Here is a 23,959-nt window from a genome sequence, read left to right on the forward strand (position 1 = left end):
AGAATGAAAGTCCACCTGGAAGAAGCCTCGACCAAGCAAATGAGTATCCTGGAAGTGCACAATCAGCTCTGAAGGGAGAGCTGCTAGAAGCCATCACGGGCCTGCGACGAACGAGAGGGGTGGGAACCATAAACTCTCGCAAACAACAATGGTGGTTTGGACCTCAAGGTCAATGTCGTGCTCAAGAGAGGTGAGCTCGTCTTGTGAAAAATTGATGATCCTCCCAGCCAGTGGGGGTGACGAAAGATTGGCTGCAGCAGAAGAAGCCATAAAGCCAATCAAAAAAATGGGCGGCTGACTTGAATCCAGATAAAATTGCTGCTGATAAAGAGGCGGGTGCAAAAGTGGGGGGCAAAGGTGGGAGCAGCTGGGGTAGCAAAGGTAGTGGGGCAAGCGGGGGCAGCAAAGGGGCAGGCAGGGATTGCAGATGGGCAGCAGAGAGGCAGGCGAGGGTAGCAAATGGGGAGGCGGGGGCAGCAGAAGGGCTGGTGGGGGCTGAAGAAAGGCAGGCGAAGGCAGCAGAGGGGCAGGCGGGGGCTGCATAAGGGCTAGCGGGAGCAGCAGGAGGGCAGGCGAGGGCAGCAGAGGGGCAGGCGAGGGCAGCACAGGGGTAGGTGGAGGCAGCACAGGGACAGGCGGGGGCAGGAAAATCAGCAGCGCAAGCTCACCCGTCACTTCAGTTCATTCATGTGTTTGAGGTTTGAGGTTATGTGGATTGGTTTATCCCAAAGTCAATCATCTATGTATGGAAGTCGTAGGAGCCATGTGTGCATAGTAGCCACGAGTTTCATAAAAAAGGTTTTTGAAACGCGTTTCGAAACGTTTCATTGCCCGACCCAAAAGTATGAAACGGGAGGGGTACCTGGGGGGGGGGGGGGGGACCCAACAATAGGGACCCTCAACAAGTTTCATATCAGTTTATAAGACTGCAAACAAACAACATGTCACCTTGATCTTATAGACTTAAAAATGTGTAAATAAAAGCAAGACATTGCAATTTGAAATTTGATTTACGAATCACAATATCATATCAATATTTGACATCATGATTCATGACATGCCAACCTTGGCCCCTGGATACCGAATTTAACAACTTACAAGTAACAAAATTACAAGTAGAGAGAGAGAGAGAGAGAGAGGTAAAACCTGCTAGTTGCAAGGCTGTAGCAAACACGCACACACGCTCTCTCTCTCTCTCTGAAACTCGCACGTAAGCTCTCTCTCTCTCTGTGAAACGCGTGCGCAAGGCTGAAAAAGGCCCAAATTTTGAGCCATACGTTTTCAAACGGCAAAAATCCCCAATTTTGACATTAAAAAAAAAATAAGCATAAAAAACTCGTTTCAAATTTAACGAAACGTTTCGAAACGTTTCGTACTTCAGTGGGGATGCAAAACGCGTTTCATTGCTACTATGCATGTGTGGCATGGTGCATTAGAGTAGGAGCCAAGGGGGCAGAGGGCTTGACCCACCATTGGTGCAGTAGGGGGAACGGTTTGGTCTGTGGTGATGCAATTCCTGACCCCAACTTCTCATGTCTTAGTGGTTGATGATGGTTATCTTTTGTATTGTATTCGTGGTAGTTTGGTGGTCATACACATGAATGGAAGCTATGTACTTGTTTCTTTTTGCTTGTTCACCGCGACGGTGAACTCTTAACACCCGGGGCACCTGTACACGGGCAAGTTGCCAATGGTAGGCACATGAAAAAGCACGAGGTGTATGAGTTATCCCACATGAGCGGATTGTAATGCCTACGGGCTTTTTGTATAAAAAGGGTTTTACCTACTCTTGAAGGCAATCAATACAATCCATTCAGTTTGTTCAATTTCTTTAGTTTGGCATTCAGTTCAACTACAAGGTGTGACATCAGTGCTTACATCAAGGGAAGATTCTAGGCTAAGAGACTGTTCCCACACTTAACTCTGATTTCCCAACATCATGCATAGGTCTCCAGGCAACCATTTGATTGAGACAGGTACATCCCAATGGTCGAGTTTGCCTAAGATCCCCGTTAAGTGCAAGACTTCAAGGTATTCATATTTATGCAATTAGAGATTTTCTGATGCATATGCACGAGATGTTGGTCACTTTAGGATTCTATCAGCACAGCTCATAGTAGAGCGCAATTTTACGCTGGTAGGAAGTGTTTAGTGAGAGTTTTTTCCAAGAAAATGCTTGTGTATTCGAGAGTACCCAATAGTTCTTAGGCATTGTGGGGGCAGGGATGGACCCCCTAGGCACGAGGAACATGAATTACCTAATTCACGTGTGGATAGGTAATATAAATAGCTACGATAATTGTCTTCCGCGATTTTAGGTTACCAATTCCATGGGAGTTCGAGGAGGAGGTTGAGTTTTTAACGACTTGATTCGGTTTTGATTTTCTCTCTTGTTCCACGAAGTTAGCCTTGTAGGAGCGGTGGCCTATAACTAAGCTGGTTCCTATATAGCTAAATATGTGGAAAGATTAGACATATGTGAACCTGATTTTGGAGTCATTTGCTTGATGTGGCTCGACTTTCCCGGATTCATTTAGGACGCAGCCTCAGAGGTTTTGAAGGGCAACCCTTTGCCATTGGGCTCGAGGAAGATATTCTTTCTTCCCTACTCCAGCTATTTTGATCCCGTTGAGAAATACCGGAACCGTTTCCGGATTACTCTCACATTCCCAGGTCTTCCTCGCGCATATTGGCCTATGTTAGAGGCCATCGGGTCTGCCTTTGGGCTTGTTCTTCAAGTGGCCCCCCTTCACGCCTTGCCGACATCTTCTGCCCAGGTGGTCACTGCCTCGGCGGACACTATCCCCAGGGTCATGGTTCTTGCCCGTGACATTGAGCTCTTTGAAGACTATGTTTTGCTTCCGAGCCCTTGTGGCCCTTTGAAGCAACGTATGGAGATTGCAGGTAAACCCAATCAGTGCCAAGCTTGTCACCAACAAGGTCACTTTGCTCGAGATTGTCCTCGGGCTCGAGGTCGCAGGAGGCCTCGTAAGCGTGCCTCTCAGGCGCCACCTCCCTTGGTTCCTTCCCGTCCTTCAGTCCGCCAGGTGTGGCCAGCTGTTTCTCACGCCCGCCCCTCTAGTGCGATTGATGGGAAGGCTTCCTCGGATCATGTACAGATAGATGATGTTTCTGGTCAGAGGGATGCGTCAGCTGATGCATCTTTGCAGAGAGATGATATCTCAGATCAAGATGACCTTGTGAGTCCTCTCTACCTGGAGGGGGCGATATGCAGGATGTTCAGCAGTGGGGATCATGTATTGCAGGATTTTCAGCATGATGCCATTGCCCTTGATGCCCCGCAGGGCGAACATGTTTCTCGTACATATGCAGGCACGGTGCAGGGCCTCGGACAAGGGCATGTCAATGAACTTTGCCCCGTGGATTTTCCCGTCCTCCAGCATTATGAGAGACGTCCTCAGGCTACCCATCGTCTTCTTAGATCGGGGGTCAAACCCTCTTCTCTTCCATGAGAATCGTCTCATGGAATGTTCAGGGCCTTGGAGGGCTTCCCACCCATGGTAGGAAGCGCCTTCATAAGGTCCAACTTCACCCTGCGGTTACAGGAGGGTCTATGGATGTGCTTTTGTTACAGGAGGGTCTATGGATAGATCTCAGTGTGGCAAAACTGGTAAGATGCTTTCTGACCACACCTTCTGGTCCTCGGTAATTGGGACTAGAGGGGGTGTTTGTATTTCAGTGGCAGCATCTATTATACCTCATGTTATTGGGCACGTTGTTATCATCTCTGCTAGAGCGCAGTGGATCTTGATCATGCATGAGGGTCAAAAATTGGGAATCTTGAATATCTATGCACCTAACGTGAGAGGTGAAAGGGTGGCCTTTTGGGACACCATTACAAATGTCATTCCCCACGTTGATCATTGGATAGTGGGAGGAGATTTTAATGTGGTTGAGCAACCTTCTGACAAGAAGGGTGGACGCGAAGGGGGTTTACACCCTTTGGAGCGAGCCTCATGGGAGAGGTTCAAGGAAGGAGTATATTTGATAACATCTTTTCTTCCTGGGAAGCTGTCGAGTGGGCAAAGTCTAGTCAGCAGCCTCTTGCCATTCTTTTGCTTGATTTTGAAAAAGCTTATGACACAGTGGAATGGGATTTTTTTGTGATATGCAGCGGAAGTCTTTGTATTGGAAGATCCTGTCACACAAATGCTCACACCGTCTTCTGTATCCTGAGTTTCGTGAGTTTAGCAATCCATTTCAATACTTCAAACTTTAAAGAGATGAGAGAGAGATATATGAGAATTGTACACCAGATTGGGTCCCGAATTACCCACTGAAGGGCCCCCTATCCCGATAACGAGATAGTATTTGCTTTATTTCTTTAAGGAGAATGACTGTGGACTGTAGATAAGCCAAACGCAAGATCTCGGAGGATCGGAGATTGGCTAAACTGTACACGGCTGTAGAAACACCTTGATGACCTGATCTCGAGCCTATGCACTCTTCCCAAGGGCATGAGGAAGGGCTGCACACCTGAGGCTGAGAAAAGAAGAAGGTGGACTGTTCTACACTATGTTAGAATGCTGAAAACACTTATGAATGCTGTGTTACCTTCACTAGATGACTGCTGCATGTATGGATGATGCACAAAAGGCTGGATACTGATGCAAACTGTTGATTCAGGGCTGGAAACTGCTGTGGACAGAAACGCAGACCTACAGGGAAGCTTGCTGGACTGAAACGCAGGTGTACTGAAGCTGCTGGACAGAAACGCAGGTATGCTGCTGTACGGCTGGACAGAAAACACAGATCTGCTGGCTGAAACCTGGCGTTGAACTGGGGCTGGTCTGTATGCTGAATCAAGGCCTGAAGTGATGCTGAATGCAGGCTGATTTGATGCTGATGGCAGGCGCCTAGGGCTGACTGAAGCAAGGGTTCCCAAGGGGCTGGAGAAGTAAGCTTATGAGCTCCAAGGGCTGGATTAGTCTAGGGCTGAAGGCAAGGATACTCCTAGGGGGCTGAGGAGGAGAGCTCTTAGCACAATGAAGACTGAATGAGAAACTAAGCCCTATGCAAGCCTATTTATACTAACTGGAGGTTGGTCAAGTTGGCTGGTCATTTAATAAAGTTTATATTTATAACTGACAAATAATGCAAATAATGCTAAATAAATACTATAAAATATGGAAAAAATACCAGATAAATCCTAGTAAATTCCCTAAGACTTCTGGGATGTTCTAAATGATGCACAGGCATATGAATGCATATTATGCAGGATGCAGAGTGCTTTTTGATGCAAACCCTAAGGCTTCTACTGACTCTACATGCATGAATGATTCTCTCCAAGTGGGTTAAGGGACTTGACTGACTGACTGACCCGCTAAGGCTGAGGAATAACCTACCTAGCTCGTGCCTGACTTATCCTGGACTGAGGATGTACAATGGGGTCACGGCGTACGACAATTATCATCCTATTGGGTTCTAAAACTGTACAACTGTTGCACTTCTGATGATGAGCCATCTTGTCACCATGCACTGAGTGCAGAGTGCATGTGACATTTTTGGAGGCCACTATGGCATACATAGGGTTTTCCCAAAACTGGATCAAAGGTGTGTCTTGCCTATACAGGGAGGCTCATAGCACTGTTTTAGCCTGTGCGCGACGCAGTGAGCGTTTTCAGATTTCCCGTTCAGTGAGGCACGGCTGTCCCCTCGCCCCTTTACTGTACCTCATTGTAGCTGAGGCTATGAGCAGGTTTGTTCGGGCTGCCCCTGGTGTTGTGGGTCTCAGGCTGCCTTTATGTACGGAGGAAGAGTTTTTGGACTCTGAGTTAGCAGATGATACGGCGTTGTTCCTTGAGGCTTCACATGCTTGTTTATGTGCTTTCCGGACAACCTTGGAGGCCTTTTGTTTGGCAGCAAGAGCTTCTATCAATTGGCATAAGTCAGTTGGTTTTTGGATCAGTGATTCTCCTCTTGCAGATTGGGGTACAGATGTTGGTTTTACTTGGATTGAGAGAGGATGCTCTGCCAGATACCTTGGTTGTCAGGTGGGCGTTGACATCTCCCCTGCACAACAGTTTGCTCCAGTGCTCTTAAGCATTAAAAGCAAACTTCATCACTGGAGTAGGAGGAAGCTCGACTTGGCCTCTAGAGCTTTGGTGGTTAACCAAGTTTTGCTAGCCACGACTTGGTTTATCGCTTCATGCTGGATTTTTCATAAGGGCTGCATTGGCCACCTTCGTCGCCTTATTCGAAACTTTCTTTGGTCACGGCTTGATGGAAATGCACACACCAGGGCTAGAGTTGCTTGGGAAACCATTATCAGGCCTAAGCAGGAAGGGGGATTGAATATCATTGACCCTGAGGTGCAATGAAAGGCTTTGCTGTGTAAGCTGGTTGTTAGGGGCTTTCTTCCAGGCACTGAGCCGTGGAAGAACTTCCTCATGCAACAGATCACGAAGTGTGTCCCTGTTCAAGGAGGTGACTGGACTCTCAGCTCACGCTTTATTTTTTCGGATGCAGTTCACCGCTCCCCTTCATCCCCCCTGGTTAGGTCCCTCCTACGGGCCTGAGGAGTTTTTTGGTACACATCCCCCCGCGTTCAGCGGAGGAGGTTAACCGGCAGCCCATTCTGTGGAATGATTTGATCTTAGATGTGCATGGTAGGCCTCTTGGGGCAGCTATGCATATTCTTTGGGCTGGCTGGGAGACCCTTTGCCCCACAATGTTCGCTTGGAAGAGATTTCAGAGCCTCACCGAGGTACAGAGATTGGATCTCACGCAGCATTTAAGAGGCTCTAGTCGGAGGATTGCACAGATTGATGCAGCCATTCTCAACCACCAGATTACTGGATCTTTTTTGGAAGACCGTCATCATTCTTGGTTTGGGGTTTTTTCTAGAACAGGTGTTCCTCTTCAGGTTATGGGTCTCCCCTTGCCTAGGGAGGATGATGTACCGGTCTATTTTTCTGTACATGATGGATGGCAGTTGGAGAGATGTGACGTACAGAACCTTATTGAGGACCCCTTGATTCGTCCAGTCAGAGTTGTTGGCAGGTTAGGGAAGCACGTCTTTGTTCATCCCCCCCAGGGATGATCACAAAGAGTGTTAGCCTTTGGTTGTATGGTGGCTGCCCTATCAGACATTTGCATTGGGACCCCGGTGAGTGGGTGTGGAAGGATGCTTGTAACCCCTTGAAAAGCATGCCTTTTTTCAGTTATACGGTGCAGAATGCCAGACATCTTATCTTGGGACACATTCAGAGTGTCCCTACTCTTAGACCCCATTGGGAATCTTATGGCATTTCGACTAACATTCAGAGGGTTTTTTGGCGGAGATTGTGGCATTCTTATCGGAAGCCACAAATTTCCTCCTTTATTTGGGTTTCTCTTCATGGTGGTCTCGCCACCAATCAGTGGAGGTCAGTTACTGGTGCTTGCCCAGCTTGCCCTAGATATGCAGGAGTTTCGGAGTCAGTTTACCATTGTTTATGGGAATGCAGGGAAGCACAGAGGGTTTGGTCTGGGGTTGCACACCTCTTTGGTAGGATTAATAGGGATGCTATCATTTCTTTTGGTTCTGTATCGGGAAGCAGACGCGTGTATTGGAATCGTATAAATGTGAACAAGATTCTGAGCACTTAACACTTGAGCATTACAACCACAAAGCTGAAAATGACAGTACACCACATAAAGGGGGCGATGATAGGCTGACCCCCCCTTTAGGTTATATTACCAAAAGAGTCTGCAAAGTACAAGATTACGGGTGCCTAGGGATTCACCACCAGCCTGCACCTGATTCTTCCAAATACATTATGAATGAATACATTTCAAACAAGAGAATCTGTAGGTACATCCGCCCTGCACAAGCCTCTTCACAGGTACATCCGCCCTGCACAAGAGTATCACAATCCTCACAGGTACTCCGCCCTGCACAAGATGTAAATGGATCTTTAGGCCCTGTTTCCACGCGAGAAACTGATCCACAAACCTGTGTTCTCCGCGAGCAAGTGTCCCCAATGCTTGCCCTAAGCACCTGCTATACCAGGAATCCTTGAGACACATCCATGCTCACATATTCCATTGCTGTCCGGCCTGTTTTGTGCAATAACCAATCCAAAACAGCAACTTTCTGTCACGAGAAATCCACCTGTAAAGAGTCCTACAGCCCTGTGGAGGTCCCTAGAGCTGTCCTGTACTGTCCAAGTTGACTTTGGACACCTGTAACCAGCCCAAAACTCGCAATAACCAGAAATTGCAGGTCTGAAATTTACCAACCAGCCCTTTAGAAGAGTGTGGGGATCGTTGTCCAAGCTTGTGTGAGTCCGGGAAGCAGCAACCAGCCCTGTAGCAACTCCCAAAGGTCCAACCAGCTCTCCAATATGTTGAATAATCAGTAAAACAGCCCAAAGGGCCTCTTGAGGGAGGCGCCTTTTTCAGGTGCCACCTCAGGGGCCTGGTGGGTACACATGCTGGCTGACATGTGTCCCCATAAGGTGTCCAGGTAGGTGTCCAGCCCATAGTGCTCCATTTGTCCTGTTTCTATAAGTTTAGGTCCAACCAAATGGAAAATGGCCATAAGCTGTCTGGACTTCATTAATTTTGGTCCAACCAAATGCGAACGCATTATAAGTTGTCCGGCCACTTATTAATGAGTGTGGACCTGCAAACCAATAAACCTTAGTAGTAAATGAAGTAAGCTGTAAATTGAGTGTGGACGCACTTACCACCTGCAAAACCCATAAGCCCACAGTTTTAGGCCCAAACAGGAGTGCACACACGTGTCCACAAGGTGCCTGGGCGTCCCCGGTCCCTCGGACTTCACAAGCCAAAATAACAAGCATTGTCCAGTAAAATAAAGTTATGGCATGCATCATTTATGCATTGTGCACATGTAAACTTGGAGAACCACCTATCATCATTCTTGTACTTGAAAATATTCCGCCTGCCATCATAACACACCATGTGTGCATGGCCGGAATCCACACGGGCACCGCCCGAAAGTCCACAAATGTCCTGCCATGTCCTTGGACTCATATGCATCCACTCATATGATCCATACACATGCCCAGGTATAATACATACATGCATCCGCATGTTTCTAGGCCTGACACGCATCCGCATGTCCCTAGAATATAGGGATTTGTGACAGGTTCTATCATTTGGTTGACACAGTCTAGGCCGCAGCTGAGATTCGAGGGGACTGACAGGAGCTTGGCCATTATGGTTAGGCAAGGAGTTGCTCGGCAATGTTGTCTTCAGGATTTGCCACTTTCACACTTTGTCCCTCAGGCACAGAGGTTAGACAGCTCTTGGGAGATTATTGCTAGCATCTCAGCCTGGAATATCTGGAAGGCTAGATGCACCGAGGCCATTGAGGGTACTCCCGTTCTTGTTTCTCAGTGTCTTTGCAGGATTTGGAGTGATATTATTCACACCATCATGGCTACCTGGGCCAGAATCCAGGGATCTTCGAGGGCAGCATAGAGGAAGCGCGGCCAGTTTATGAGAGAGTGGAACAATGGTATCTTTTTCACGTGCTCTCACTCGGGACCCTATTGGCAGCACAGAGCTCCTGATTGGTTGAGATCTCCACCTTTCTTGGTGTGAAATCTCCATTTTGTAAAAATTTTTCATACTTGATAGAAGTCTCCTTTCTGGAAAAAAAAAATCAGCCTCCTCTTGCATGGATCTCAACAAAAGTGCTATTTCCTTTGAGAAATTCGCTGGGGAAATTTTTCTACATGGCAAACAAACATTCATGAGATGGAGTGTGGAATGTGGTCAAGGGCACTGATGAAGAGCCCAAGGGAGAAGAAGGATCCTTGGCAATGTGCGCTTGGCAGGATAAGAACAACAGGGCACTCACACATATCGGCTTGAGACTAGCTGACAAACTCATCCATCATCTTGACGTAGATAAGCCAGCCAAAGAGGTATGGAAAAACTTGAGAATCTTTTTGGTGACAAGATCAATAATTCCAAAGGAATAGTTTCCGTGTAAAAGCTGATTGTCCAGTGGAAAAGCAACATATTGCAATGTATATTTCCCTTGCTTCTAGCAAGGCTAAGCGAATCCCCATGAATCGGGCCTCCTCGTCTCATGAAACCACTGGGACCACCTTGCATAGGTGGGATCTAAACAATATCCCCACTCCTCCAGTTCCTCGCACTCCCTCAGAAGTACGAGTCTAGCCTCCGTATGTGGACTCCCACATGCATCCTGAATCCTGTGGTAGCCCTCTCTCAAGGCTTCGGTGTGTCTCGGTGTAGAAAACAACATCCCTTTCTGGGCAGGTCTCAGACCACAAGGTCTCAGTGCAATTACATGTAGCCATGTGTAATGTATCTCCAGTCTCATACACCGCGCACCATCATTTAGGGCGTAGTTTTGTGATGATGATGACTCCCGTCTGGGTACACTGCCGACTTACCTCCCTTGTTGCTTCATTGACCTTGAGAAAGAGAGAAAGAAAGAAAGATTTTACTAATACCAACTAAAGACCTGAAAGACCCGAAGGGTCTATGAGACCAAAAAGATGTTACATCTGCATCAGAACACAAAAAAACAGAGAGAGAGAGAGAGAGAGAGAGAGAGAGATGCCTTATTTTACTTACATCAATTGCTTCAAAAACTGCATTATTATCCATTTGATCCACATTTCCCACAAGAGTGTGCCTTTGAGAGGCAGTTGGGAAAAGAGTAACTTTAGACATTCTTTTGGATATCTCATTGTCCGATTTATCCCCTAGATGTAAATCCCTACTATCAAAAGTATCAGATACAGTGCCTGAAACGAATTTTGAATTTCGCTGATTATTGAGGGTATCTGGCAGTACTATTGGTACGACGTCTCCAAGGCCTTCAAGTATTTTCACCAGCTTTTCTGCAGGATCGATTGTCTGGGCAACTTTAAACTGCTCAGTGTGATGACCCGACAGAATGAGGATACTTTTTCCAAGCATTCCAAAGTCTTTTTGAACCTGCAATAACAGTTATTCACTATCAAGTTTATCCTTATACCAATGATTCAAAAGGAAGTGAGCAAGTAATACAAAGCATATTTGCAACTCAATTTAAAAGTAGTTCTTGCTGAAGCTCAGTGCAGTGCTTGATGGCTATATATTTACCTTTGCAATCTCTTTGTTGTGCTTTTCCATGGCCACCTTTACATCCTTGGTCAACTCATCCACTAGTTTAAGGCTCAATTCCACTACTGTTGTAGCTTTTGCATCTCGTACAAAAACCTGCATGTACATATGCACAGCATGCTAAGGCATTAGCTGTGAGTTACAAAATGTTTGAAACTTTTAAGTCTGAGCCCTTGAAAAAATTCAAGTCAGTTTCGCAGTTTGTTAGACAGGAATGATGATAGCAGGTGCAAAGTTGCGGCCTGGTTCGTCACTATGTTGATAGATTCAGAGCTCCAAAATATCAAAGAAGTAGCTTCAAAATCCTACTGATTCGCCCAGCTTCTATTCAGTTAGTTAAGTATTGCAGTTGAAGCTGCAGAGACTCCTTAGAGGATTTGGTGTTCTGTTGCCTGGCTTATCAGCAGTGTCAAGATTGCAAGTATCAGAGCATGGAAGATTTGGACAGCCAGATGTACGGAGGCTACTGATGGCTCTCAGAATTTCTCTACTCAAGATGTGTGTCATTTGGGGAGATATTATACACTCTTATGGCCACTTGGAGGGTCCTTCCAAATCTGCACAATCTAGGCACACTGCAGAGAATGGGATCATGTGTTTTTTTCTTCTTCTTCTTTTTCAAGTAAGAGACTTCTATCAAGTATGAGAAGAGCATACAACAATCACGGCTATAAGCCAAAATAGAATCACCCCAATATGTCAGGTGATCTCAACCACTGAGGAGCATCATGGTGCCATGAAAGACCCGTGGGACTAGAGGAAAAGAAAATGCCATGGTCCCGCTCCCGCATAAATACAACGTGCTTTGCCTTTGCAGAACGAGAGGACCCATGAATACGAGCCCATGTAACCATGAGAGTATGGATGATATCACCCCATATAGTACTAATGCACTAAGACTCAAAAACCTGGACACCCTCAATTGCCTCCGTGCATCTAGCTCTCCAGATCTGCCATGCTGTAATACTCGCAATAATCTCCCAACAGGTGTCCATCCTCTGTCTGGGGGGGGGGGGGGTTGTGTGTGTGTGTATAATGTGAGTGAGGGACATCCTACAACAAACCATACTGGGCAATACCTCCACACAATGTTTGAATCGCTGTCCTCGTAGAAAAGTTGCGGACCAAATTGGGAAAGCCAAGCAACTCCCCCCAAGTGACATACATTGCGCAGCGACTCAATTTGCCCAAGTTGGGCTATAGAACCCCAAATATGTTGTGCAGTTCTGCATCCCCATAAACAATGTTGTACAATCCTAGAATTTGCCACACATCTCGGGCAGGTAGGTGCTACACGGAAAACCAATCTCCACTGATTGGTGGGGAGACCACCATGTAAAACAACCAAAAGAAATAAGAGATATGGCTTCTTCTATATGAATGCCAAAGCCTATCCCAATATCTCCGCTGTATCACCGAAGTGATGTCATAACTCTCCCAATGAGGCCTACGAGTAGGGATCCTATGCATCGGTCAAACGATGAGAAGCTTGGCATTCTGGACCAGTGAAACTGAAAAAGGGATGGCTTTTCAATGGATCAGAGGCATCAATCCACTCCCACTCACATGGATCCCACTGAAGATATCTGATAGGACAGCCACCATGTAGCCACAAACACCAAGAGCCATGAGTCACTATCTGAGGAGAAGGATCAATGAACCAGTGCTTCCCCGAACGACCAACAATCTTCATTGGACTAAGCCTCGTGTCTAGGATGATCCTCTCCATGCTACATCTCCTCAATCTCCATCCAGGCATGGTAGAATAGATGATGCAATATGTAGCCTCCTAGCTCAGGAGAGCGATGACATGCAAAGGTACACCTATCCGAGAAAAAACTCCCAGCCATCTCGGATGATAATCTCCATGAAAGATCCCAAAGAGCCACTCATGTGGTATAGCTCTATCAATCTGATCAATACGTATGCGAGAGCCCCTAAGATGTTGAATGTGGGTGGAACTCTCCGATCCACTGGAAGACTCTTGAGGGTCTTCCAAGCAAGAGCTATATTGTATATGCACATCTCTCCCATCTTGACCACTGCATGTAACGAGATGCACCAAGTAGCCGACCAGCCTCATCCCTAATGAACTTGTTCCACATATAGGTTGTCACTCAACCTCACCCAAAGACCTAGGAAGCCTCTCTCGCAAGAAAGATCTCATGCTTCTCCATGCTCTAGCAATGCTACATAAGAGGGAAAGATGGTGCCCTGATATCTGCCTCCGTGAACAAAAGCCGTGTACTGGGCAACCAATCTCTCCCAACACGGGGTGTAGATCTAGAAATTTGAGATTTAAAAAAATACTTCCAAGTCGTGCCAGTTTTGTGCCGACAGATATTTTATACTTGTTCCATGAACGGGAGATATGTCCATGTTACTATTTGCACTTGCACACATGATTTGCATGCTTGAAACTGTTTTCGCATGACATGTATTTGTGTGTTTGCCTGCTTGACGTGTTACTTACTGAGCGGGGACGCCTGCCAGTGAGTCGTGAAGTCTGCTCTGTATTCTGACAAGTTTTGGTGCATGTGAACAGGTGGTAAGTATGTCGCACATATTGTTTTAATGTTTCATATTCGAACCTTTTATTTTATAAGGTTAGGTGTTCACATTCACTTAAATGTGGGCACCCCCTTTGGGCACCCACTTAGGGGCCAAGGTGGGGAGCCCCACTTAAGTGAGTGTGGGGGTGGGCATGGTCACCTACCCAAACTCCCCACCCACATGCAAGCGTGGAGTAAACTCCACTTTAATTTCATAAAAGAATTCCTCCTCCTTCAAGCGTGGACATCACCCGATTACTCCATCCACGTGAAGATCAAGAAACGTCGCCTACGCTTCTGCTCCTACAGCAACCAGGCGCATGCTTTTACCTCTACTGCTGACGACTGCATCTCAGGCTGCTGGCTACATTTCTGAATAACCAGGCGCATGCTTTTACCTCTCCTGCAGGCGACTGTTTCACTCCAATACAAGCTTGAGTGTGCTCTTTCTCTCCATACAGGCTGCGCACGGCTGCTTCTCCCTCCCCTACCAGGCGGCTGATGTACTGTTGCGCCTAACCCGGCGACTCTGAAATGCTGCAGCTGCTCCCACAGGCGGCTAAATTCCAGCAGGCTGCGCTGCCCTAACCTCTGCGCCAGCTTTACCTGCAGGCTGCCCACCTTCTACAGTTATACAGGCTGCGCATACTATCTTCTCCACCATTGTTTGCAACCCCACAGGCTACAGGCAGTTTGATTGATTGCTGCGCAGGTATCCTCCTACCTATACAGGCTGCGTATCACCACCTGTACGCGTTTGTGCACAGCATCACCACCTGCAGGCGGCTGTAATCTCCATTTCCAGTAAAGGCGGGTGGCTGTGCGATCCATATCCAGCGAGCTACTCATTCTCCTCCACACTGCAGCCAACCATCTCCTCCCTTGTAAGTGGATGCTTCTTCTCTCACAGCAGGCGGCTGTGCCTTTGGCGGTGATACTTGTCTTGGTGGTTCACCACGAGGCGACTGAGCCTTCATCAAGGGGACTTCGCATCTCCTAGGTAGCTTCATCATACCACGAGTATTGGTTTTCTATCAACCATCTACAAGTAAGTGAATTTCAGATTTAAGTAAAGTATTTTATGTTTAAATCTGATAAGGGATTCATCCCGCTCGGCCAACACCCGTTCGGTGCCGGGTTGTCCAAGCTCTATTGGAGAACCTCGGTCCAAAGGTGCTGAGATCGGGAGAGCCAGGCGTTAGTACGAGAGCGCCTGTTTGTGCGTGGTCTCGGAACACCAGTGAGGCGCTCTCCGCGGAGTCCAGTGAAAGCACAGGACCGTAGAGATTGGACCACACCAGTGGTCGTACTGCTTCAAGCTTCTACATCGAAATTCGACTTCGAGCCTATTTGTTTGGTACTGTTTTCATATGTACATGGACATCATCTGGTTCTTGGAACCCATGGAGCATTGTATTCATTAAATACTCCCAATAAATATATCATATATTGAGGGGGGGGTCGGCCCATTCTGGCCCCAGTGCTGGTGTCCATCTTTCCATTTCATTTCATTTCAATTTCAAGTTGTATTAAGTTGTCCATTTCAAATTTGTGGTTTTAAAGTTGTGCTATTAAGCGTGTGGGTGTCCAACGGAGTCTTTCCCACTCGACGGGATCGGTTTCAGACCCCTCCTGCATCACGTCAGTCCACCCTACACCCCGCACCCGCCCTAGGGTGCTGCGTGATCTCTCCGCCTCATCCCGCCGCCGCACTGCTTCCCCTGCCCCACCATCCATTCCACCTACCCCCACTATCAGCGGTTGGGTCCTGTGTCATCCTGCCACACACCACCTTCGCCTTTGGCTGTTTCTTCATCCTCGACAACAACTGTTTCTACCCTCTCCACCAACCCATTCTCCACATTAGCTGTTTCTACCTTCGCTCCTTCTCCTGTTTCCCCACCTACATCATCCTCTTTTGCTCCACCAGCTGCTTGGGAGACATCCTCGATAGTGGCCGCCGCCATTCCTGCAGCCACTGCTACCATAGCATCTGGAGGGCCCTCCCTGCGTGCCCCCACTCTCGACTCCCCGTATGAGGTGATATTCCTTGTTAATGAGGAGGACATGGAGTGCATTGAGCTTCCTCATTCCCCATTTTCCTATAGTACTCCCGACATTTCTGTGGGAGATCTTCCCTGCCCCTGATTTCAAAGCAGCTCTCCATGCCATATCCTCGTCGAGCTCGTCATATCATTCAGGGTCTTGACCTCTCGACTCATTTATCTGCATACCTCACCGACTACATTTTTGAGCTCTCTAGTGATCTCCACTGCCAGAGGGATTGCACCCGCTGGGTTGCAGACACCGTCCGACTATATTTTTGATTTTTGAGCTCTCCAGTGATTGCCGTGCCAGAGGGATGGCAGCCGCCAGGTTGTGGACACCATCTGCAGTCTCCAGGCTCAGGTGTGCACATTAGAGCAGCACCTGCAAGGGACAGAGTCCGAGCTCACCCACCACCTCTCTTCATCTTCCCATAGCACTGAGGAGGTGGTCAGATTACGTGATCTTGTGGAGCTGCACAATCAGGAGCTGGTCTCTTTACGGGCCCAAGCAACCAAGTTGGATACCCTCCGAGCATCCCTCCGCTCTCTCCAGTTCCTTCTCTTTGGTCTCCCCACTTCTTCATCCGTTGGTGCTAGCACTAGTTCTCGGCACCTAGCACCACTTCTGGCAGTACTTAGAAACCCTACTATCATGATGGACATTTTCAGTTGTTAATCTCCTTGTATATACCATCTTTGTATGATGTCATTTTTTTTCTGCACCATCTTCATAATGTAATCACTGCATGCATGCATCTTTCTACATTGTAATAACCACCACATCATGCATACTTTCCATATATGTAATCCTTTTCAAGGCAACATACTTCTATCTTCCTCACCGAGGACGGTGAGCACTCTAGTGGTGGACAACCTGTAGCCACCAAGGGTGCCCACACGGACTGTCCACCGCAACAGCGTGACAGTGTCACACTGCCACACCGTCGCAGTGAGTCAACGGAGGCACCAAGCATTTGGGATCATGCGAAGCAGAGATGCACCACCACAACTGACACAAAGAGGTGCACACAACATTGAAGGCTCCAATGGCACTGGCACTAACCGCACCGAACTGACACTGCAACGGCATCTCCTAGAGATAGGAGATTCTACCAAAGGCTATGTTGCCACCTCAAGGCATCCAGCAAAGATAGGAGATGCCACCGACTCGGCCTTAGGCATATATGGCCCCTCGATCCATTTTGGAGGAGATCCATATCCCATCTTGGAGGACATCCTTTATCCATCATCCCTCCCTATCACCTGAAGGACATCCTTCATGCTCATCCTTCCTACCACTTGTACCCTATGTTCTAGGGTCACTTGCCATCTGCTTGAGCTGTGTCGTCCTCTTCACTGTGACCTCTGCTGAGTGTGCACAGTACAGTGAAGGACATGTATCAATGTTCTCTGAGTAGTGCAAGTGTTCTCGTTCCTTCTGCAGTCTTTTCTCTTCTTGTGTTGTGTTCCGCTTCATAGTGTCTTCTATGTTGCACTGTGAGCATCCAGGACTTCGGACATACTGTCCAGAGAAGAGCCACCACGTAAGTGTGCCGGGCAACCAGCTTTGCTACACATGCATGGTGCCAAAGGGTCGCACACTCGGTTGCAGAATTTGTGCTCTCCCCTCTACACGAGCCGCCCGAATAGTGGTCATCGTGATCGCCTGATTGGAACCAAAGAAATCTATAATGGAGGTTTGAGAGGTGTCTAGCTCATCCCGTCTCCATGAGTGCTTCTTACCAGAGTCTCCTGATGATGGCGAAACTCCAAAGTACAGGCCCAAACATCTGTGATTTCTATACTGCATCATCCATGAGAGGGGACCAAAACAATAGCAGAAGAGGCAATGAAACCATTATAACAGACTGGGCATCTGCATATGTAGTGCTCCTCCATCTCCATCTCCCCAATCCTGCATAACCTACATACCGGAGCCTCCTGTGGGAAGCCCTCAACTCTTCCATACTCAATCCTGATGCAGTGGGACGACACCCTCAACTGACTGATGGCAATCCTTATCAGATGTGACAAGTGTCTGTAGAGATATTGTGCCTTAATGATGCCATCCTCTTAAACCCTCAAGAAGTGCTTCTATGGAACTCAAGCTTCATGGGAAGCTCTCGCAGTGATACCCATCTCCGACTCGTGTGGAGTTGGGTCAAGTCCAGGCAGATGGGACATTAATGTCATCCTCGGCAGGCAATCTGTGTCCAATGTGTACATATGGGAAATATAGGTGACCGTCTAGAAGAGAGCATCAATGACCAATGGTGCTTCCCCAAACTATGCCAAGACTATCTCCTGTGGTACAAAGGGATTACTCTTGATCATGCGTGAAAACATCATCACCTGCACTGTCTCCGTCATCCTCTAGTCCTTCTCTCTAAAATCACCTTCCCAAAATGGAGCCCCATATGTCATAGGTGGCCTCACCAATGTGTCAAACAACCAACTCTTTGTTCTAGGATCCTGAAAGTAGGCTTGAAAGCACTCTCTCCAAACAAGCTGGTGCAGCATAGCCAGGCGCCTGGTGAAGATAGGACTGGTGAAGCCCAGAGAGACATGCGAAGTAACTATCTCCATGGTCTCGCCTCTATATGAGAAAGAGCGTGATCTTGGTTTTACCAACATTTACTGTGAGATCTCTCTCCTCACAAAACATCCGAAGTGCATCCAGATATCTCTACAGCCTCCATGATAAGGACTATGTCATCCCCATACAAGAGGATGAAGCATACTGCTGGGCTAGACGTGATTCTGTAACCTTCAATCTGTCGATAAAATTTGAGATCTCATCAATGTATAGCGCAAAGAGTGGGGGAGGCTGGGCAGCCCTGTCAGACCCCAATGATGCTACAAATCTCACCTGACATGCAGCTTGGAGTTCATATCCTGCGAGTCACTGAGTCATAGAGTGCCAACACCCCCCACATCATCTCTAGTGGAGAATGGAGCTCCTTTAGGCAAGCGAATAGAAACAATCTCGGCAGTAAGTCAGAGGCCTTCCTAAAATCCTCGAAGTAACAGACAACAGGTACCTTCTACGGTCTCGCCTCCTCAATGGTAGCTCGTAATGGAAAGATATGGTCTATGGTCAAATAGTTCCTCCAGAATCCTGGGGTGTGTGTGGGTAAAGCAAGGTGAAGTTTTCTTTTGGGGATAGTTGCTTCCACATATTTCTATTGGAAAGAGGGAGAGGGAAAACACCAAGAGAGTTGATTGTAGAAACAAAAAATCAATCTAAGACCATGGTAGTCCTCTAGCAAAGGCACACATTTCATACCTTTTGACATGTGTGCCATTTGTCTTTAGAGAACAGGCTTTGAAGTTTAATAAAGATAGAACATTGAGCCTAAAAACTGTACACACCGGCATGTGAGTATTTCTATAGAGTTAACACAAAATATTACTTGGAAAGTAAAATATAAATTTGTCTACAGCAGTCATAATAAAAATATTATACGTTTCCCTTTGATGTCTCCAGATTAATTTCATCAATATGTTGTGTGGTCATTATGCATAACGACATGTTACAGATAGATCAATAGGATATTTATTTATTTATTCTTGGCCTTGGGCGGGGGGGGGGGGGGGAGAGAGAGAGAGAGAGAGAGAAGGAGGCTTCTATTAACTACAAACAAAACAAGAGCATAGACATGCTAAAATTATCCCAAAAGACAATGTGTATAACTAGTCTAGGATTTGATGATTCCAAGAGAGTCTCAGAGGGGTAGATGATAAAAATATCACATGATCCCTGCCCTCGTCTCTGCCTGCGCTGCTGCCCCCGCTGCCTTCTCTGCCTTTGCCTCTGCCCCCTGCCTCCTCCTTTGCCCTTGTTTCTTCCCCCCACCGCCGCCTCTACCCGTGCTGCTGCCCCCGCCTCTTCCTCTGTCCCCTGCCTCCTCCTACCTCCTGCCGCCTCCTGCCCGCACTTCTGCCCCATGCCTCCTCTGTCGTCTGCTTTTCCTTTCAGCAACTGTTTCTACTTGGATCGGCCACCCCCCATTGATTGGTCTTATGGCTCCCACCCCTCTCGCTCCAGACCACCCTTATTGCGAGGGTTTATGGCTCCCACCCCTCTCGCTCGCAGGCCCATGAATGGCTTCTGGCAGCGCTCCCTTTGGAATTGATTGTGCACTTCCAGGATACACGTCATCTTGGTTGAGGCTTCTTCCATGTGGACCTTCTTTCTCCAGAAGCTACTTCTCAAGTATTGGTTGGCAGCCCCTTTCCTCTTGGCCCTAGGAAGATTTTTTTCTTTCAGTACCAGGTGGGCTTTGATCCAGTGGTAGAGGATCAACGGCTTACCCCGGTCTCATTGCGGTTCCCTGCTCTTACTCATCTTATTGGAAGCTTTTAGCTTCCATAGAGGCATCTTTTGGCTAGGTTTTAGAGATACCGGCCCTTCTCGGCTCTCTCGCCTCAGCATTTTGTTGCTGTCACTGCCGCTTCTGATGGTGTACCCCGGGTTTTTGTGCTTTTTCGTGATGCATCGATTACTGACGATCATATCATGCTTTAGAGGCATGACGACTCTCATTTCCGTTAGGATGGAGATTGTAGGCAAACTTGACCAATGTTGGATTTGTCGTCGACAAGGCCGCATTAATAGAGATTGTCCCAAATCAAGAGGCCAAGGTAGGAGGTAGTGTGGTCTTACTGAACAGATTCCTCCTGCAGCTACCTAGATTGTATTTGCCCCTATGCCTCAGCAGACCACACAGCGTTGGGTTGTGGTTAGAGATGACAGGCGTCGGATCCCCGTACCTGCCCCGTTACCCACACCCTCGGAGGAGCACCCCAACCCTTTTGTAGCTCTTGCCTCACAGGATGTGGATCCTTCTTTGGAAGATGAGGCTCTACAGGCACATGATTTAGATCCCTCGCAGGAGGATGTAGCATTACAGATACAGGATGATTGCACCCTCGAGGATGACGTTGTGTAGTCGCATTATCATGGTACCTCTCCAGTTTTGAGGACCAGCCTTGGCTTTTCCTCGGAGTGGGAACGAGAGGTAAGGTTTTCATTGTCAGATTTTCCCTCCCTTACCTATGAGAGACGTACCTCCATTCCCATGGAACATTCAGGGTCTTGGGAGTTTTTCTCCGTCTTGGCAGAAACAAATTGTCAAGACTTAGCTTCACAGTGCAATTACATGTGGTCCTCTGGATGTATTGCTCTTGCAAGAGCATACATTGGATGCTAGCCAGTGTGGGAGATCAAGCAAGCTTCTTTCGGGACCGCCTTTTGGTCGCCAGCCATTGGTACCAAAGGTGGTGTTTGTATTTTAGTTTCAAGTGTGATTTTACCTGCGAGAGCGCGGTGGATCCTTGTTATGCACCTTACACGCATTGGTATTCTTAACCTCTATGCTCCTAACCATAGAGGTGAGAGGATTTCCTTTTGGAAATCTCTCGCTACGTTGATGCCTCATGCTAACCATTGGATTATTGGTGGGGATTTTAACATGGTTGAGATGCCAATGGATAAAATTGGTGGGCATGAGGGCTTGATGCATCCTCTTGGAGAGGTTTATACTCTCCATTCATGGCAGAGATTGTTGGCATAAGGATGACATTACGAGGAGACCATCCACTCTTCTTTACTCATGGTCTAACAAGAGAAGGGATGCAAGATGTATTTATGCACGGTTAGACCGGTTTTATGTGGATGATGGGGTGCTTGACAGAGAGGGCCATACTGTTATAGCAGCACGCACTTCAAAATCGGATCATTGTCCAATGGTTTTATGCATTAGAGATTCGAGTCGCCATGGATCAGCACCTCATGTATGCATCTCTGATCATTTGTTCTCAGATGTAGTGCTATCACGTTAGATGCTTGATATTTGGAGATCTCATGATTTCTCACGGGCCTCGCAAAGTTTGGTCTCTGCTCTGTGTTGTTAGCGACTTTGATCACATGTGTGCCCATTCTAAGAGGCAGGAGGCCTTGGACTTCGAAAGGGCTAATAGACGTAGATTTGTTGCTTTATAGAGAGAGCATGAGAAACATCCTCATGCTCACTGGGTTGCAAACTTTTTATGTATTGTTAGGGTAGAGCTTCATCATTCTCTTGAGTAGCAGCGTTCGGAGTACCACGGAATCCTTTTGGACCCAGATGGGTGGCAGATGCAACAACCACTTCTTTGCTACTTAGGGCCCATCTCATGCCACAGATAGTGTTAGGCAACTGCAAGATTCACATGGCACTCTTCATTCAGATCGTCACAGATTGCCATTGATTTCTATCGCGAGCTTCTTAGCACTAAGCCTCATTCTGATTTGAGACACAGAGGCACAGAGGAAGGTTTGGAATGCATTGTCACATTTGATTACTGAGGAGATGTGTGCCGTTCTTGATGCCCCTTTTTCTATGCAAGAGTTTAGTCATGCTCTTCATGCCTTACCTCATGGTAAGTGTCCTGGGGCCTTGTTTTTTTCATTACTTTGTGGGTGAGATTGGGGCAGAGATTACATTGGCTCTCTAGGAGAGGTGGGACAGAGGTTCTATGCCTTCTTCTCTCACTGAGGGGCTTATCTTCCTTATCCCTAAGAGTGGGGATAAGACCATGATTGGACAGCGGCGACCTATCACCGTACTTGGGATTGCGTATAAGATACTTGCTAAGGCATTGAGCATTAGATTGAAGCCAATTTTGCAGGATATCATTCATGATACTTAGAATGGATTCTTACATGGGAGGAGCATGTTTGATAACATTTTCTCGTTTTGGGAGGCCATGGAATCGGCCAAAGTGAGTAATCAGCCTCTAGCCTTTTTTTTTTTTTTGGATTTTGAGAAGGCTTACAATAGAGTGGATTGGGAATTCCTTGAGGGTACTCTTAGCCATAGGGGTTTCTCTCAGAGATGGATCTGGGGAGTTTCATGCATGTATCATGATGCCCACAGTAGTGTGCTTGCTTGCGGTGATAAAGGTGAGCAGTTTTAGATCTCTTGCTCAGTACAGCAGGGATGCCCTTTAGCCCCATTATTATATATCATAGTCGTAGAGGCCATGAGCATCTTCCTCCGCTACACTGCAGGTATTTCTCGATTGAGGTTGCCTCTTCATAATGAGGAGGAGCTGGTTGGCTTTGAGTTAGATGATGACACAACCATGTTTTTGGAGGCCTCAAACATATGCTTATGTTCCTTCCGAGTGGCACCGGAAGAGTTTTGTTTGGCAGCAGGGGCCCTCATTAATTGGCACAAATATGTCCGTTCTTTGATTAGTGACTCGCTGAGAGTCGCTTGGGGTGCAAGACTTGGTTTACCACTTGGGCTTGATATTTCTCCTGGAGCAGGTGTTTCCGGTACTTACGACTATTTGGAAGAAGCTTCTTCATTGGAGCTCCAGGAGATTGGATTTGGCCTCCAAAGCATTGGTGGCTAATTAGGTATTGCTTGCCTCGTCTTGGTTTATTGCCTCTTGTTGGTGCTTCTCTCGTGCGTGCATTGATCAGTTGCAAAGGTTGATCCGCAATTTTCTTTGTTTGGGTTTGGAAGGCACCACAGACACACGTGTCAAGGTAGCTTGGCTTACAGTTATTCAGCCCAGATGAGAGGGGGGGCTGAATATTATTGATCTAGATGTTTAGTGCAAGGCTTTACTTTGCAAACTTGTGGTTAGAGGTTTCCTACCAAGCATAAAAACCTGGTCTTCCTATGGAGTGACAGTCCCATAGGTAAGACAGTTCCAGGCACGAGGAGGAAATTAAAGAGGGGATGGAAAAAGTTACCTCTGGAGCCAATGTGACTGGAATGGCCGATGTCAAGAGGCGGAGACAATGGTGCAGTAAAGTTAGCACCTGCCGGAGGCGGCATCTCTATGGAAGTGTGAAAAGATGGAGATGCGGTGGAGTCACCTTCCGCTACCGAGGGTGCTGGTCCAAAGTTCGCCACTGGAGTCGCCTTCCATGGCCACCAAAGGTTCTGTCACAGAGACCTGTGCCGCAGAAGGTACTTGAGCGGCAAGTGGTACTGGGGAGGAAGAAGGCCCCACCGGTTGGAGGAAAAGAGCGATGGAGTGCTAGTACAGAACGGGGATGTGAGGTAATTCGTCTCCCATGATAGCAAAGGAGACGAATGAATGAAGCGAATGAGAAAGAGACCCTTGGGGATATGTGGTTTTTGTTTTTTCTTTCTTTCTTTCTTTCTTTTTGGGAAACAGGAGGAGATGAAAAGGCAACGATGGAGGGGTGGCTCGCAAGTAGACATTGAGGCGACGATG

At 47.4% G+C, this 23,959-nt stretch overlaps 1 protein-coding gene across 1 annotated transcript in view; it reads right to left on the reverse strand.

The window, feature by feature from the left end:
- LOC147634424 (uncharacterized) overlaps window positions 1-23,959 on the reverse strand; it is an 86,761-nt gene that overhangs the window by 49,109 nt on the left and 13,693 nt on the right. Inside the window, exons 8-9 of the mRNA XM_086804446.1 lie at window positions 11,098-11,217; window positions 10,585-10,950 (exon numbers count right to left, since the gene is read on the reverse strand). Coding sequence (XP_086660572.1) covers window positions 10,585-10,950; window positions 11,098-11,217 — 486 coding nt within the window. The remainder of the gene's footprint in view (window positions 1-10,584; window positions 10,951-11,097; window positions 11,218-23,959) is intronic.

Source organism: Cibotium barometz, chromosome 10, assembly GCF_041138505.1.
Source record: "Cibotium barometz isolate CiBa-2024 chromosome 10, ASM4113850v1, whole genome shotgun sequence".
Taxonomy (NCBI): Eukaryota; Viridiplantae; Streptophyta; class Polypodiopsida; order Cyatheales; family Cibotiaceae; genus Cibotium; species Cibotium barometz.